General features: G+C 37.5%; 1 protein-coding gene, 2 long non-coding RNA genes and 1 pseudogene across 5 annotated transcripts; 1 reads left to right on the top strand and 3 right to left on the bottom strand.

The window, feature by feature from the left end:
- Nucleotides 1–215: 215 nt before the first annotated feature.
- LOC145227892 (uncharacterized) lies at nt 216–1,964 on the bottom strand. 2 transcript variants are annotated; one of them, XM_080092825.1, is made up of 2 exons: nt 1,539–1,964; nt 216–1,505 (listed from the first exon to the last, which is right to left on the bottom strand). In XM_080092825.1, exons 1-2 carry the CDS (start codon nt 1,695–1,697, stop codon nt 603–605), a joined length of 1,062 nt encoding a protein of 353 aa, XP_079948951.1. In that variant the 5' UTR covers nt 1,698–1,964; the 3' UTR covers nt 216–602. The 2 variants fall into 2 exon arrangements, with proteins under 2 accessions (XP_079948951.1, XP_079948950.1); XM_080092824.1 differs by having other exon boundaries at nt 216–1,962.
- On the bottom strand, nt 1,860–6,714 carry LOC145227893 (uncharacterized; annotated as a pseudogene).
- Nucleotides 6,715–9,916: 3,202 nt separating this feature from the next.
- On the top strand, nt 9,917–16,435 carry LOC145227895 (uncharacterized). Of its 2 annotated transcripts, none has more exons than XR_013859999.1 (2): nt 9,917–10,263; nt 16,130–16,435. It is a non-coding gene; the product is annotated as an uncharacterized LOC145227895 (long non-coding RNA). The 2 variants fall into 2 exon arrangements; XR_013860000.1 differs by lacking the exon at nt 9,917–10,263 and adding an exon at nt 15,328–15,773.
- On the bottom strand, nt 11,113–13,710 carry LOC145227894 (uncharacterized). Its single transcript, XR_013859998.1, has 5 exons — nt 12,824–13,710; nt 12,321–12,472; nt 12,113–12,204; nt 11,953–12,025; nt 11,113–11,494 (listed from the first exon to the last, which is right to left on the bottom strand). It is a non-coding gene; the product is annotated as an uncharacterized LOC145227894 (long non-coding RNA).
- Nucleotides 16,436–18,760: the final 2,325 nt, after the last annotated feature.

Raw genomic sequence — 18,760 nt, 5'->3', positions numbered from 1 at the left:
CAGGGGCGGCTCGTGCGAGGGGGCTGCGGAGCTGCAGCACCCCCTATATTTTTACTTGACATTCGTATTCCAAGTTGTTATACAAAACAATCTTTACATATAGTTTTTATGTTTGATCAGTGTCACGTTCCCGTTTTCACGGGTACGCAAAAGATGGGACTGACTATCGGAAGTTCTTTAACAACTAACGCTCGTGTACTCTGATCGGCAGCAAACCTCTTCTTTTACATTTATTCACGTTCAACCATACGTACTCAAAACGACAAACAAACAATCCAGCACTACTTCGCAGTTATCTCTCAATTCTATCTTATATTCTATGTATCTTATGTTATTAGATGGGCGCTCTTATATAGTATGCGTAACAATAACGGGGAAAAAGGCGTTAACTCGCTGTGACGATTTCCTTCAGATAAAACAATGATGACTTGCACCCCGTAACAGCGCGACCTGATAAGTTGGCACATTGAACACATAAACAAAAGAAGTGGTAGTGTGAACGGCGATTCGCAACAAAAGACTTGACCCACACAGTAAACCTCAAGCGGTTGCGGGATAACGTCGCTTGAGAACTGGGTTGCGAGATGATGTCATGGGGCGGTCTAGACTCTAGAATATTTGTGACACAACCCCGTTTTTAAAAGGAGATTTTCTTCAAACAAGAAAATCTCGCGCAATCTGACACAAATGTTCCCACAACTCATCAGTGCCATCCGAAAGTCAAAGCTCTTGCTTGCTGAAGATATCGCTTTTCCTATCCAATGTTTTCTTTCGTTGCCTTTTCCCTGCTTACGTCTGCACCGGAACCACGTGTGGAAATCCCCCTGATAGCGACATGGCTTCGAATCTCGGAAGGACGATTGCGCAAATTCGTTTCCTGACTGCATTTGTTGTTTCATCTGTTGGCGGGTTGGCAAGAACGACGGGAGACGGGTAAACGGGCTTGACACGTTACTCTCACTGGTCGGCGCCACGACAGTACGTGTAACGGTGCTCTTCTCCGTCGTCTGGTTTGAAGAAACCGTCTCGCCTCCCTCCACTGAATGCAGTTGTACGTTAACCAGCTCCTGAGATAACTCTGCTTGTTGCCCAACGGTCATCGTCTCAGGCGTGGCGTTTTGCTTCGTCGCTTGTTGTGTCGCAGAAGCCGACTCTTCTTTGTCACACATCTGTATTTCCTCTTCAATGCATCCCTGCGAAGCATCCTCGTCATGCTGGTTAAACAGAGCATGAGCCTCGGCGCTGTCCGCTGCTTTGCTAATTGGCCCTGGAATGCGCTCTTGTTCATCCTCCACCAGGTGGACACGATCCGGGTCGACTGACTTGTTCACACAAAGCTTATGCGCGTACGTCAGGTGCTCTGGACACTCGGCCACATTAGATGTCACCGTGTTTGCGTTTTCTGCACGGCGGTTCATAGCTTCCAGCTCAAGCTCAAGCTTCTTCATCGCCAGCTCGTGCTCCATGGCTTGGCTTCGTTGCCGTTCTTCCCTTTCGGCCTCAAGGTTTCTCTGCCGTTCTTCTCTTTCGGCCTCAAGGTTTCTTTGCTCGATCTCACGTTTTTTCTGTTCAGCCTCACGATTAGCCCTTCGCTCTTCACGTTCATTCTCATGGTCCTGTTTCACCTGATCATCTACATACTTGCGTAGCTCTTCGTCAACGAGCCCCAATTGCACGTACTGCAATCCAGACGCCATTGCCGATCTTACAGGGGTTAGTGTTCAACTTCGCGTTTTTAAGTCAGATCCCGGACGAGCCCCCAGATGTCACGTTCCCGTTTTCACGGGTACGCAAAAGATGGGACTGACTATCGGAAGTTCTTTAACAACTAACGCTCGTGTACTCTGATCGGCAGCAAACCTCTTCTTTTACATTTATTCACGTTCAACCATACGTACTCAAAACGACAAACAAACAATCCAGCACTACTTCGCAGTTATCTCTCAATTCTATCTTATATTCTATGTATCTTATGTTATTAGATGGGCGCTCTTATATAGTATGCGTAACAATAACGGGGAAAAAGGCGTTAACTCGCTGTGACGATTTCCTTCAGATAAAACAATGATGACTTGCACCCCGTAACAGCGCGACCTGATAAGTTGGCACATTGAACACATAAACAAAAGAAGTGGTAGTGTGAACGGCGATTCGCAACAAAAGACTTGACCCACACAGTAAACCTCAAGCGGTTGCGGGATAACGTCGCTTGAGAACTGGGTTGCGAGATGATGTCATGGGGCGGTCTAGACTCTAGAATATTTGTGACAATCAGTATATACTAAGAATAATTTTTATGGCATTAATCGGCATTTTATTAAAATAAAAATAATAAAAATTTTGTATTATTTAAAAATAATAATAATAATAATAAGTTATCTATGGCGGAGCTGCAGCTCCAGTTTCGTGACGTTTGCAGTTGTGCGCATGCGCACTTGGAAAAGCTACATGCCGGGCGAAATAGGCGACAGGGGGCTGTGGCTCGCGCAGCCCCTCCCGTGACGTAGCGCTAGTTGTGTTGTCTGCTTCGCGTCAGTGAGCTCCAAAGCCAAACCCGTGTACTGTATTTTTAAGTTCGACAGTGAGTACAGTAATTATTTTGCCATCTTTAAATTTATTGTTTGACTGTTAGTCGTGACTTTTTAAGATGACTGTAAGTGGGTTTCAGTTTTTGCAGTTATCATTGGGTCACGTCTAAAACTGCGGGCCCACTTGGCCCGCTGGGCTCAGCACTTGACCCGCTTGGCCCAGCACTTGGCCCGCCTCATGCAAGTATAAAAACTGCGGGCCGGCTTGATAAAGCCGTGGGCCATCTGTCACATGTCATTAAATTTTGATTTCGACAAGATCTGAACGGCAAGCAATGGATGTAGTGGGCCCGCAGTTTTTCCTTGCGATAGACGCGACAAGCACAGGATATAGTGGGCCCGCGGTTTTTCGATACGAGAGGCGGGCCAAGCACTGGATATATAGTGGGCAAGGGCGTCCGCACATAGGGGCAAATGGAGTCAGCTGACCCCCCCTGGAAAATTGTTGAATGAAAAATGAAAAAGCGTGAACATGCAAAAATAGGCATTTTTTAACTTTTTGTTTAATCTGTGGATACATCGATATCCACAGAATCATACACATTACGCTTGCTGTTCAATTTCTTTAGTTTTTCGACAAATGCAGTTATATGGTGATTTGTGGTTCGTAGATATCAGAATAATTGATTTTGGGGATTAGTGCAGAATGGTCAAATCTTTTTAGGCTCACTGCAAATCTCAAATCACCACATATAGGTTACTGGTAAACTGCATTTACAGCTTGCCACACTTCTACCAGTCCTTGGCAGATTGAAACTAAGCTATTTGAACAATCGCTAATTTTCAAAATTGCTGTTGATATAATCACAACTCATAATTTTTTTCTGTGTATGGTTTTAAAGATTATAGACTCCCAAATACCATCGCTTAATTGAAATGCTTCTTTTTCTCTGTTCTTGCCTTTGTATCGGACCAAATTTGTACTGACCCAAAATTTGTACTGACCCAGTGGGCAGACAATAAAAACACTGCCGTATATCTGACTCTAATAAACAAACAAACTATCACTGTCGAAACAAACCTAAAAAGACGCAAACCGGTTTAACGTTCGAATTAAAAAGTCCAAAGTCCGATATGTTTTAAATGAAAAGTCCAAGGTCCGATACATCACTCTCCGTCCCGTGAAATGTTTTCCGGGAGAGATTCTCCTGGATGATGTTTTCCGAATTAGTTTGTTGTCCGTTTATTGTTTCCGATTTGACGCTTCGTGCTCCAAAGTCAAATGTTGATTGTGCCGAAATTTTTTGTCCATTCTTCGTTTGCTTGATGGTTGGATATCACGCTGTGTGGTGATAGATTGTTTGTATTTTTTGGTGAACTCCAGTTGACGAAGTCTTTTGTATTTTCGAACGTCATCATGTGGAGATCGAATGGAGTTGTGATAGAATGTTGCTTGATGCGATTCGAACAGTTGGCTCGGTGAGATTCGAACGGTTGAATTCGTACGTTAATGTTCATGAATGTCTGAAATCTCAACTCAAGATTTGCGCGGCAAAATATTCACACCAATGATTATATAAGGGTATTTTAGGGCTATAACTTTGATTAAGTATATATATATACAATACGATTAAAATAGGCGCAAATTCTAAGTACTATGTAGGTTTGTGATATACAAATAAAAATAGTTTTGACATTTGACAAGTGTTTCTGTTTCGAATTCTTGTAAGAAATTAAACGAGCTGCCGTACTTTTCAGAGTTTTTGCTAAGCTTTTTTACGGTTTGACGCGTAGCTGTGCTGGCGACTTGATTTTACATGTGAAATTTGGCTTTGCAGCCTCCCACTTGTAAGGGTTTTGCAGTGCTTTTGCAATCTGCGGTTGTGAGTTGTTGAGTCGCATTTTGAGGTATTACTCTCGCCATTTCGACCGACAGGCCAATCTATGACAGATTATTATATTTTCGCGCTGCCGTCGAGGCAAGGTAAGGGTTTTTAGGCAATCAATCTCGTTTGAGTTGCAATTGCTTTTTAGGCGGTATTTGGCCTAGCGACTGAGCAGCAATGCTGCTTTGAGCTGTGCTCATTGAATTATAAAGTTCAATATGAACCAGTGTCTTGGCGTTCGATGAACGCGTGCGCGCGGCGGCGCTATAGTGTCAAGGCCATTTGCATTTGCTTTAACATCTTTCCGCTTTATTACTGTAGCATTCTCCTGCATTTTTCCTTGGCACGTTTAATTGATTAAACACAATTTCATATTTATCGTTTTGGTTTCACATATAGTCATGTCAAATCTAAAATTATTTTTATACAGGGTCAACCTACTAGGTACTTAGAACGAATGTTATGATCGTTTTTTTTTCAATATCAAGGTAGTTTAGAAGGCCAATCTACGAGGTTTCTATCAGACGCTTTTGGTTATATTGGCATGAGCGAGGCCAATGAAAATTAAAGTACTTACTGTGCTTGACAATTCGTCGTCAGTATCGGTAGAAGTCGTCTGAACCTCATGTAGCATTGATCTATCTGTAAAACTACACTCAAAAAAACAAAACATTAAATCTGCAACTTTGCGACGCTAACTATTTAGAGCAAACAAACTGCCATGTAAGAGTATTAGTAATAAACCAAACAAGAACATGCTTATCTCTGAATGATAACGGTCTGCAAACTTTCTATGTCCTAATGACCAACTTTCGCTTGTTTGTCTATAGCGAGAAGCAGTCAATCCCTAAGGTGCAAGGACTTACAGACCATTGGGTCAGACATGTAGTGAGAAGTAGTAAAAATGAAATAATTGCTGCCTTAGGCGCATGCGGCCCCAATTACCGCAACCACGTACGAGAGAAAAGAGGATTTCTAATTAAGTAAACAAGTAGATTATTATTAGACCGTATCAAGCATAAAGGTGACATTTCCCAGTAAAAAATATAGTCAAAACATGGTACAGTTGTTGTCATTTAGGATTAGCAATCGCAAGGTAGAGATTAAAAATAAGGGGAGTAGGCAATGTCGTAGTGAGGTAATCAAATTCGTCCGTAAACAATAGTCAATCAATAATTATACTTATCTGCTATCCGATTCTCAGATCGCCTGCGGATCTAAACAAACCGGCGTTTCGTCTGACGAGTTGTTGGAATCGGCACGCGTCGACAATGACATTTTTATTGCCGGCGACAATTGTGTCCTTTTCAGCCACCTTAAACGCTTGAAAGTTCGTTGGTTCGCTAAACGATGCGATTTCATACGCGTTTTCAGCCAATGCTTCCAAGGACAAACCGTAATCAGGCGCCAAAATCGACTGGTTCAACAACTTTTCGGCGACCGGCACTGGATCTTGGTTATCGCCCTGAGGAACCAAACTATCAACAGAGACACTAGGGCGCTTACTTTCCAACGTAACATCGGGAAGCGACTCATTTACCTTAGCAACAGGGTTAACGCCAAAAGCCTTTATCAGAGCCTGTTTTAGATCGTCATACGAAAGACAACCACCAACAGCACCTAAAATGACGTGGCTAACCTTTTGCGCTTGTGCCTGGTTCAACACAGAGACAATTAAACAGAATTTCTCAGCGTCGGACGTTACCTGGTGGCTTTGGAAAATGTTTTCCACCGTTGTAAACCAAAATTTTACGGTATCTGTCCACAGGGGTGGTAAATTAAGTTCATCAATCCCAACGGGCGCAGAATTAATTTGATAGCGAGGTGTAAAATACTGTGCATCACACGGTGCCTGGCTACGTGTCAAAAACGGCGATGCTACCTGGTGTCTATCTGAAAACTTTACAGAATAATTTGAGCGGAGCTCAGTCTCAGAGTAATACAATACCGTTGGTGCAGTCCATGCAGACTGGACAGGCGTATTATAACAATGCGTCGCGGCGCTTACAGAAACGGGAACGAAACTAGCAATTCTCGGCATCATTAATTTAGGCGTTCTTAACAGCGATTTTATCAGAAGGTTAAATGCGCGACAATCAATTTCATCACGGCAGAGGGCGTCACCAAATTTGTACTGACCCAGTGGGTAGACAATAAAAACACTGCCGTATATCTGACTCTAATAAACAAACAAACTATCACTGTCGAAACAAACCTAAAAAGACGCAAACCGGTTTAACGTTCGAATTAAAAAGTCCAAAGTCCGATATGTTTTAAATGAAAAGTCCAAGGTCCGATACACCTTCCTTTACTATCTCTTCTTGGAACTACTAGCTACTAGCGGTCGCTGCGGAAACCACACAGTTATGAATTATGACAAAACAAAGTGCATTATTACCCCAAATGTATATATTACACCTTACGCAAGGTTCACTTGAGCACGATAATAGTATGCAACAAAACGATTATATAACTCTGATAATTTGTGCTCTGGCCAATTTTGCTAAAAATCCATACAAATGTAAACACTGATAAAAATGATAAATTGTCTGGATGGTGTAATAGTCAAGTTTTCAAAAAAATTTTGCATCCGGCCGAAAGGGCAGAGTGAACCCACCTTGACCCCCCCTAACCGAAATCCTGCGGATGCCCTTGATAGTGGGGCTACAGTTTTTACACTTGCAAGAAGCGGGCCGCAGTTTTCCAATTGCATGAGGCGGGCCAAGTGCTGGGCCAAGTGATCCAAGTGGGCCCGCAGTTTTAGACATGACCGGTTATCATTGAATTAAATAAGTGTATCTAACACCTTGAAAAGTCACGATTAACCTTTATAATAAATAACTGAATTAAAAAGTTTTAAGAAAGTGTGGGATAAACATCTTCTACTCCAATGTCATGCAGGAATATGCAACAACAAAAACTACTCAGTTCTAGTTCTTAATGCTACTAATAAAAAATAAATTTGTGACTGTGAAGTTAAATGCCTCACTGAAATTCAGGCAATATCAAACGTAGAACAAATAACAGCAGAAGCAACAGGAATTTTGAAATACCTGGGTGATGACAATTTAAAGTTTTGGTTTCTTAACACACCATGTGGACAGTATTTACAACCAAGTGCAATCATGTGTATTGATCTAATGGACATGTACTGTTTGTCTAAACAGTAGCTGCTAAATTGCTTCACAGAAAGTGTTTCTTAAGAATGAACATTCTACAGACAAGATAGTAGTGACCACCAATCCAAGCATATCCTATTGTTGACAAAGAAATGCTAGTTGCTGAAATGAAATGATGTTTTGACAAGTGAAATTACTAGGATGAAATATCCTTTTTGCTGTTTCCATGAGTCCTTCAAAGGCAAAACAGTTCTTTTTAACACTGAAAAGGATGCAAACTTTTCTTAGGAACACCATTATTTCCAAAAGACTTGCACTTGCAGTGCTAGTACTAAATAGAAAAAAAAAACAGTTTCTTAGTTGTCATTTGGAATCAAGAAAGAAGCTATCAATTATCATGCCCAAACTATAACTTTATGATTCATTTTGGTTGTAAAAAGGAAGCACAAGGTTTATTAATATGCTTTATATTTAAGTGAGAATGTTGTAAATTTTTAAGCTTGAAGGAGTTTTGCACTTAAAAAAAGGAATTATAAGCTATTTGCCAGCAAAAAAGCAGCAAGTATAGCAGTTAAGAAACTGAAAGACAATTAATAGTCTGTAAACAAAAATTCAAAGAAAATATGTTTAAATAAACAAGTTCTGACACAAATGTAATGTGGTTGCAAAATTTCAGTTATGATACCAATAAAAAGTTGTATGGCTAGTTGTTTTTTGTGACAATAATCTGTGAAGTGTCATAGAATGTGTTGAAAACGCTGACTGTGACTATAAGTTACTTAAATGTAACATGACCATTTTTTTTAATGTTGTCTAACTCAAATACTTCGACCTTTTTCGACTCATTTATAACTATTCTTACTATTACTTTTTATATTTTTGTTGTGTTTTACCGTATTTACAATCGCTTCGTTTCAAATCTGTGTTACATGTGTTTTTGTGCCACATTATTACTGCATGTTATTGTGTTTGGCCCGTCGCCATGCAAGTAAACAAAATTCCCCAAAGATACCGTCTGCTGTTTACACTCGTGTACATTATTGCGTAACAAACATTACGTCACAATGGAGTTGCTAATTAAGATTTGTATTGCTTGTATTTCTACAAATGTAGCTTGTCTATATATTGCCAACTTATATATGTTCAATAAAGGCTAAAATTTGGAGCAGCACCCCCACAAATTTTAGGCACGAGCCGCCACTGAACGCTACAGCAACGTGTCTGCAATTGCCGACTAAATATTATTTTAAACATGTCGTTTTTTTGTCAAACATGGGAAGTTTGTCATGTTTTACATCAACCCCTTTGCACTTTTCTAAAACTCGCGCTTATGAATGTAGGGAACGTAAGCGCACAAAAATGGCTGTTGGCACCTCGATATTGATACCTTGTTTGCAATTATACGCTCTAGTTTTTTTTGTCCTAAAATGTCCGATTTTCAGACATATATTGTCCGAATCCAATCGTCACTACCTGGCAACCCTGCTGTTGTCTGATGAATTCGAACGTTTGAAAGAAAAGTTTAGGAAATTAATCATATTGCTGGTTTAGGCAAGTAATAGAAGATTACTATACTGTACTATACTAAAATGCCAGCTTGAAAATATTTCAGTTGTAAAGGACAGGCCTACTGCATCAGAAGGATCCACGTTGAGAGGACTTGCTAAAATATACAAGATATTAAAGCAATCCATGCCTCATTATGCTGCGCCTGTCAAATAAACTTATTTTTGTTTGTTTTATGTTGACAAATGTTATGCAATGGATTGTTAGAGATAAGTTGAGTTGAGTTTATTTCGCTTGGTGAAAGACAACATAGCGACACAATAGCACTAAAAACAATCACCAAGCCGGAAATAGCTGCGCAACGTTAAAACGTTATTAAGAGTTAATTGTTTTTTTGTATGTCAGTTAGGTTATGGCAATTCTGTCCAGGACAATGTGTTTTGTTTGTGGGTTGTCTATAGCAGTGCTTCCCAACCTTTTCCAGCTCGCGGCCCACTTAAAAATTTTTTGAGGGGAGGCGGACCACCGTACAATATTGCGACAAAACCACAATGGAAAAAGAACTAAAATTGAGACAGAGAAAAACCGCACAAGCGATGCTTCTGTTAATGTGAAGTCTGAGCTTGCTGATTTGATGATGACATCACTACAACTTTCTGGGATTTTTTTGATTTTCTTTACTTTGATTGCTTTTTCTTTTTGTAAAACAAACTATCCATTTTGTAGCTACGCAAAGACCAAATAAAGCTTACAAAGAGTTCTAGCATCAAGATTTTACAAGAGTACAATTACTGTTGTGACGCGACAATTGTAGTTTGTTTGTGTAATAAAGCTTTGTTTAACGTGATATCTTATGCGGCTTTTATAGTAAGTAATATTATATTTTTGAGAAAAATGGTTAAATTTGAAAGCACGTTCTCACAAACTGTGTAATTTTTTTGAACTTCTATATTGGTATGGTTGTAGTAGTTTGAAAAGCTTCGCGGCCCACTAGAAAGTACGCCGCGGACCACCAGTGGGCCGCGGCCCACCGGTTGGGAAGCGCTGGTCTATACAGGACTATCTGGCTGTTGCATTAAAACATCCATGTTTTTATTTTATTTAGGTGAGTGTATATTTGACAGTAATTATGATTATCAACAAACTTGGACTCTTGGACTGTGAAATACTTTTTTGTGGTTTGTTTCTTACATTATTTTACCAAATGGCGACAAAACAATAAAGGTGAGTAAAAAAGATTTAAACGTTAATCAAGAGCCCAAAAAGTACATGATACTGTATTCTTATGTTATCAACAAAACATTATGGTAGCCACACTTTGACATAAAAATGTTGCAATTTGGGCAACATCCCAGCTAACAATTTGACGTCGGCTCGACGTAGATTTTTGGTCAAGTTTGGTCGATAGGACGTTGCGACAAAACGTCAATTTTACGTAAAAGTGTCGACTCCAGAATACGTAGATAGGACGTTGGAAACTACGTTGTGCATAACGTAAACCTTACGTTCAGTAAACGTAACTACGAACGTTGTAAATTACGTTCTTAAAACGTAAATTTGCAACGTTAATTTTACGTAAAAGTGTCGACTCCAGAAGACGTAGATAGGACGTTGCAGATAACGTACATTCGTGACGTCTTTAAAACGTAAATCGTGACGTTCGTTTTACGTAAAAGTGTCGACTCCAGAAAACGTAGATAGGACGTTGTAAACAACGTTTTGCCATGACGTTTGTTGCACGTCTAGTTAAACGTCAATACGACCTCATAAAAACGCGTCTCCATGACGTTGTTGAATTACGTCAAATATGCGTTGAACCAAACGTAATAACGAACGTTCAAAACTACATTTGTATGACGTAACTCATGACGTCATTTTTACGTAAGAGTGTCTACTCCATACGATGTATATATGACGTGGTAATTTATGTCAATAATACGCACAAATAAACATGAGTACGACACCTAACAACGCCGATCCTAATTACGTGTTGACATGTTTGCACTTTTAATTACAATGTTTAAAACGTTTGCAGCTTTCTAACTAACGCTAACAATTAAACATGCCAAGGAATCAAAGTAGGAATATAATATTGATGGTGAAAAATCACAGTAGTACAGAATCAAAAAGGGTTAGCAGTAAATAGCAAAAAACGGCGAAAAAGTATGGCATTCACTGAACAATAGACAAATATGTATGACTCCTAAAGAGTTTGTAAATACTATTAAGGTTTTCGTTGCATTGTGCTAAAACATTGCCTTATAATATCTGTTTGACATGGCTTGTTCATAATACAACACAATTATAGCAGAAACAAATAAACATTTCAAATAGTGCCAGTAAAATATAGAAAAATTCTAAATCAAAGTCCATGGCAATCTCTGCCTTTAAAAACCAATCTTTACTTCTCACATCTGAAGTCAAGGATGTTGACAAAGATTTCCGCGCTTCCACTCTGCAAATCAAATTTGTCGATGAGATTAGTCCTTCAGGTATAATTTATTGCAGCATATGTCAATTTTGTGAGTAAAGAACAACATGAGGTTGCAGATACAACTTTCACATTTATTACAATTTCTATGCAAAGGTATTAATATTTGACTTGTAAATGTGGTATTCAGGCAGCTAGACAATCATTTGACCCATTTTGGGGATGGTGTGTCAATTGTTGTAAGGTAAACAAACAAAAACAAAATCTTATCTATTAAAGGTTTGGGTAGCAGGTGTAGGTGTTATTTAATTGTTTCAAACATTTTCTGCCAAAAGACCTTTTAAGGACAAACAACCAACATTCCACACTGTACACTGCTTCATATTTCAACACTCCAGCATACTAAATCAAGCAAATAGGGCCAGAGCTTGGTCAGTCTTTGGGCCAGAATAAAATTAAATTTGTACTGTTAATAAACTTACTTTGTATTCAGACTAGTTTAAGTTTTTCTCTTCTGGTGCTTCAGGAATCCAGTGTTTTGCTTTGAACACCAGACTATAATACAAAAAAAAGTCAAATGTAAATACTGTGTACAAACTCAATAGGGTTTTGTTACACAAACTTCTGCAAGTAGAACTATACCTTTTGCTGTCCTTTGTTTGTTCCGATAATTTTTGTCATTTTCCAGATAATATCGCAAGGAAACGGACCTTCCAGGTTTGCCAAAAGTATACCTAAAAATCACAAGCACTGTTGTAATTGTAATGTTCATGCAGCAATGTAACACAGATTTTGGCTTTAGAGTGAGATTTGCACAAAAGAACTACACATAAATTAGTTTAAAACTTACTAGGATTTATTAAAAGATTTCGTCTTCAGTTTGCTTGCAGTCATAAGCCTCTAGTTCTTAGTTGCCACTAGATTGGGGACTTTAGACAGATTTTGCATTGTCACAAGTTTCCTTTTTTCTTCAGCATCACTCCAAAATGTGTAACTTGTTGGCTAAAAAACAAAAACACCAGTAACTGGTAAATATAAAAAAATATTTCTATTTTTGGAAAGCAAAAGTGCCTCAATTCCAACAACTAAAATAGCAAGTTAAAAAAACTATCTGCAACTACTCATTCATTGCGCTACACTTTTTTTTACTATATGACAGAATGAATTTGCAAACAGCAGCAAAATCCTTGATATGCATGACCAGCATTAGATAATGATCATTTCTAACATATTTATTCTCATGCATAAAGAGAAGAACAGCATGTAGGGTATTTTTTGCATATTAGAACATACATTGCATTCTGTATCATTTAGGCTAAACACATATACAACTATTGGCTACTTAAAACTTACATAAAACTGAACTGATCCATCTGTAGGTGTTGCAGGGCAGTAAAGATACTTTTCACACATGGGTTGTTTATGTACTAATGTTAAGCAACCCTTTTGTGGTCTTCAATTATTTTGATTTTTTCTTTCCGACGACCAAAATGACAAGTATGTGTGTCTTCAGCACAAAGTAGTTTTATGACAAATTCACACAGGTTTAGTGTGTATTATGTAATGAATATTAAAACTGCAATTGTAGATAAAAAATGATTTATTGATTATGATGGTACAGGACCTAATTAAGTATAAGTGTATGTCAAATACAATCTATAATTTTAGTATTAAACTAACTAATTTCAGTTGGCAATTTTTAACATAATGTATACATTATATAGCCTGCTTTCTAGAACAGCTTTAGCTTACTTTTTCACAAATAGCACAAAGGTGACTTTCTAAGTAAACATATCCAAACCATTGAAATAGCAGGTAAAATAGTTAATTTCTTTACTGGAAAAATGAATAACACTGCAACATATTACTGTAAACTAAAGTTCAACATTCAACTGGTGCCCAGCAAACACAATACTCACATTCTTATTCAAAACATACCTATCTGAAATAATACAACAACAGACAGACATCTCCAAAATAGTTCAACTTCAGGCAATTCAGGCCTACAGTCCTGTCAAACTAGGCGTAAAAACTGACACCTCTGGAATAATTTATACTCACACTCGAACTGCATTAATCGTGGGAATAAATAAGGAAAATAAATCCAAGTTTTACTGACTAACACGCATTATGGATTTCTGAAGTCCACAACACGGACAACGCCTCTACACCTTTTGAACGAAGTACATCCATAACAGCGGGTTTTGAAATTTCAAAGTCCGCCCTGCGCGCCAAAATTCAAAATATGCGCGAATATTTCAAATTTGAATGTTGCGATGTATGTCTTAACGATTTGCACATGTGTTTAAAAGAAAATTCAATCAGTCCAGTAATTATCGCACTAAAAATTAATTAAAGACTATACAAGCTTTCTCATCAGAGCTCATATAAGAGCGGTTTGAAAACACTTTTAAACTGATCACCGCGCCCAAAATCAAACCTGTATGACGGATTTTGAAATGTTATGTTACGACCTATGGCGCAATAATTTATACATTTTCGAAAAAGAAAAGCGGTAAAAAAGTTAAAAAGGACACGGAAAATCAATTGTAGAAACCTGCAATTTGGAAGTGACGTTTCATAACATTGCAACATTAATTTACTTGTCATATAACGGCAATAAAACGTTACAACTGACGTCGAAAACGGTTGTACACAGGTTAAATTTGACGTCAGTGACAAACGTGAATTCTACGTCACGTATGACGTTTTAACATAGTTGTATTGCAGTTTGTTGCAATGTTACTAAACAACGTTAATAAAACGTTTGAAATGACGTCGAAAACGGTTGTACACAAGTTAAATTTGACGTCAGTGACAAACGTGAATTCTACGTCACGCATGACGTTTTAACATAGTCGTATTGCAGTTTGTTGCAACGTTACTAAACAACGTTAATAAGACGTTTGAAATGACGTCGAAAACAGTTGTACACAAGTTAAATTTGACGTCAGTGACAAACGTGAATTCTACGTCACGTATGACGTTTTAACATAGTTGTATTGCAGTTTGTTGCAATGTTACTAAACAACGTTAATAAAACGTTACAACTGACGTCGAAAACGGTTGTACACAGGTTAAATTTGACGTCAGTGACAAACGTGAATTCTACGTCACGTATGACGTTTTAACATAGTTGTATTGCAGTTTGTTGCAATGTTACTAAACAACGTTAATAAAACGTTTGAAATGACGTCGAAAACGGTTGTACACAAGTTAAATGTGACGTCAGTGACAAACGTGAATTCTACGTCACGCATGACGTTTTAACATAGTCGTATTGCAGTTTGTTGCAACGTTACTAAACAACGTTAATAAGACGTTTGAAATGACGTCGAAAACAGTTGTACACAAGTTAAATGTGACGTCAGTGACAAACGTGAATTCTACGTCACGCATGACGTTTTAACATAGTCGTATTGCAGTTTGTTGCAACGTTACTAAACAACGTTACTAAAACGTTTAAAATGACGTCGAAAACGGTTGTAAACTGGTTAAATTTGACGTCAGAGACAAACGTGAATTCTACGTCACGCATGACGTTTTAACATAGTTGTATTGCAGTTTGATACAACGTTAAGAATAAACGTTAATAAAACGTTCAAAATTACGTCAAATAAAGTTGCAGACAGGTTTTCTTGTAACGTCAACAAAAAACGTTTTTTTTGTTTCAAACCACGTCTGGAAAGGTTGTATAAATGTTTTTGTCTGACGTTAGGTTTTACCAATCTTCAACGTCATGTATTACGTAACAAAAACTGTAGCAAGACGTGATTTGTTGACGTTCGTTGGCAAACATTCCCACAACATTTACTTTGTTCAAAAAAATTGGTCCCGAACGTCGAAACTACGTTGTGTGTTAGCTGGGATAGGATCAGTAAAAACACGCTTATTAAAGGGTATTTTTGCACAAATATATCTTATGTTTACACCACAAAGTAGCAGTACTGCTTATTAGCAATGCCTATCTGTCCTTGAATCTGAAAACTTAAAAATCTTCGAATTCATACACCACAAAGTAGCAGTACTGCTTATTAGAAATGCCCATCTGTCCTTGAATCTGAAAACTTAAAAATCTTTGAATTCATGCACCACAAAGTAGCAGTACTGCTTATTAGCAATGCCCATCTGTCCTTGAATCTGAAAGTAGTATTTATGATTTTTTTAATTGAAGACTGTCACTCACAAATTCCAGATATGGGAAGTTAGCACCTCCGGTAATAATTTCATTTCTTTCATTATGTGGACATTTAATCTTAACCACACCAGTTTCCTCTGCCTTTGCATCTCGTGTTGCAGCAAGGTATGGCTGTTGGTTGTCAATAAATAATAATAAACAGACCTGCTGGATATTTTTTGTTTTGCTGAACAAAGTAAGTGCCCTTTTTTCATACATTTTGCCATGGCATATTGCTTCTGTGGACAGTGCAAACTTCACATAGTTTTGCATATTTCTTCTTTCAGTTGCCAAAATAATATTCCTTTTAAAAAAAAAAAAAAAAAAAAAAAAATATTTATATATTTTAAATTTTGGTGCTTTTATGCGAAACTTTCATTGGCTAACATTCCTTGCACTTACTTTGTTCGGTTGTGTTTCATTCAATTTTTTAATTTGTAGAAAACATGGTTTACAAGCCACCACTATACAATGTTTTGCAGGGTGGTGAAACGTTTGAGGACAACTTTTCTTAACATATAGCTCTTCTGTGGCTGCTAGATGTTTGCATGTAGCAACAGGTCGTCTTCCTGATGCACATTTACATTCTGAATTTACAATTTCTCCACTGTTTTCAAGTTTCATTTTGACATTGTATGAAACATTTTTTTCAGTTAAGCATGTGTCACTTACATAAAACTCAGATAACATTTCAGACTAGGTGTCCTTTCACAATAGCCTTCACAACACTGTTGGAAATTTTGTCACATGTGGACTTGAAATGAAAATAAACTTTCACTTGTTCCTCAGTTGTGTGTGGTATTTGATTCAAGCTGGTTATTTAAGTATCTATACTTTGGGCCACTGTAACTCAGAGCTGCTACCTACATTCTCCCCCAAGCTCACAGTCTGAAGTGTATCTACAAGTAGTTATGCAGAGGAAAAAACAAGAAGCTATTGCAAAAAAAACAGAAATACAACGCATCTTAAAATTAAATCCTCTTGGCAGTTGTTTTGGTACATCTTCTATTTAACTCGGATTTTAATCTGTATGTTGTCCATTTAGAATATTACATTTCTACTTGATTTATGTTGTCAAATAGCAGTGTTTTTTGGTAAAAATATGACGGAGTTGTGTTAATAGAGTAAATGCGAAATTTAGGCCTCTAAATTTGAGCGCGTTTGTGCAAAGAACTCTATAACCAGGAAGGCCGACTCATTGTTCTCGTCACGCATGAATGACACTTTATTAAATGCAGCACAGAGGTGGTGTTTAGGCTGAGAAACAGAAACTCTTATTTTAAAGAGTGCATTTTACAAGTAAAATGGGGATCACGCACTGCGCAGTGCCAGGATGTAGTATGTCTGCAAGTTTTACGAAGGCACAAGGTATGATAAGATTTTTGGCTGATTTCGCAAAATGTTTAAAAGAACGCGAGCACAGAAAGAAACGTGCCTGACTAATTTTCTGCTGGCGATGACTAAATTTCTAAGTGCAACTATAATACCACTGGACAAACCTTTTGTTGCTCCCAACCCTAATTTGGCTGTAGCATAAGAATAAATCATCTGCAGGGGTTTATATTTTGTTAGTGCAATTTAAAGTAGTTTGTACTTTGCATGCATTTATAGCATAAATTAAACAAGAATGGCTCTTTCCTTCAGACAAAAGGATGTATTATGTCATGTGCATCATCTTGTGCTGACCAAAATTGCTGTTTTTGGCTCTCTTCATATCAACTAAACTATTTTGTAATTTCAAAGTTGGTTGTGATAGTTATATCTTTATTTGCTTGTATGGTGCAGAAATCCAAGGAGTAGATAAATTTTGTAGCAACATGCAGTTTTATTGCAAAGAAGCTTTACAGGCACAAATTTCCACTACACTCACTACACAATAAAAACAAATAGTGAGATTTTCATGTGTTAAACCTTGTTCAACACAATGGATGTTCGGAAATTATAATTTAACATTATTAAATTGGGAATTAAAGCTCAAAATGTTTGATAAAGTAAAATACAGCAATTCAATCAGGACAATGTGATGCTACCAATGCAGTACTTGTTTTAAATGGCCATTTTTGTTAGCACTACAACATGCATAGACACAAGGGAACTACTGATATTGCAAATAAACCATTTATTGCAGCCTGCATTGTGCTGCAGAATAACAAATAAAATAACGGTAACCAGTGTTTGTAGAATGTCATTCACATTTTACACAATAGGCAGTTTTTTATCACTTGTAAAGTTATTCCTATTTGCACAAATAAAAGTAGGCCTTGCAACAGAAACATTAGGTTGAAAAGTGTTTGACATGCAAGTGATGCAAGGATATCTTTTTTGCAAAAGTTTGTTAACAAATTACTGTCGTGGAAAGTAGTATAGTAGCAGTTCTTGTTTAACCTTATTTGGCAACTCCAGTACTGGACTATTATTTACCACAAATAAGTACATAGAAATGTCTATAGTCTAGGCAATTACTTCAAGGAGATGACATTAAATATATATGTTTGATTTCATACTTTTACACAAGACAACTTGGAGGCATTTTTTGGAAACTTGGTATGCTACTTTGTTAAAGCTCTCTAAAAAAATTAACAGTGTTTACATTGGCATAATTGATACATAGTTAAAAATTACAGAGGCCACTTGGGTGAAGATCACAGAATTCAGATGTGTTTTAAGTTTCATATGGAATACAACACAGACCCAACGTAAAATGATAAAACACATAAAGGCCAGAAACACAACATATGAAAAAAATGCCTGGACTACACTTGAAAAAAAGTCGATCATCAAAATAGTCTGGTTAAGTACTGCTATTTTTTCTTTAGTTCACCTCTATAGCCCTTTCTTAAATTGTTTATTTGCTCCTGTGTACATTTTTTCAAACAACTTTTTGGCAAATGCATGCGACAACTCACAACATAAGATAACATTTTGCAGACATTTGAAGGATCTTCATCTGACATGTCAGAAATTTAAACATTAAAGTTTTCGAAGTAAATGTCATATTATCTCTTGACCAACGTTATTGCAGTTAATATTGTTAACTTGCTGTTCGTAGTTTGCTTCAAAATCTGATATGCTGCAAAAAGAATAAAAAGTCATCTGAAGGATATCTTAAAGAA

This window comes from Phallusia mammillata, chromosome 5 (genome assembly GCF_965637545.1).
Source record: "Phallusia mammillata chromosome 5, kaPhaMamm4.hap1.1, whole genome shotgun sequence".
Taxonomy (NCBI): domain Eukaryota; kingdom Metazoa; phylum Chordata; class Ascidiacea; order Phlebobranchia; family Ascidiidae; genus Phallusia; species Phallusia mammillata.
Note: the sequence above shows the minus strand (reverse complement) of the source record. Positions and strands in the feature narration are given on the sequence as shown.

Excerpts from the sequence above, each read along its gene's own strand:
- LOC145227892 (XM_080092824.1), bottom strand. The coding sequence starts at position 1,697 with ATGGCGTCTGGATTGCAGTACGTGCAATTGGGGCTCGTTGACGAAGAG.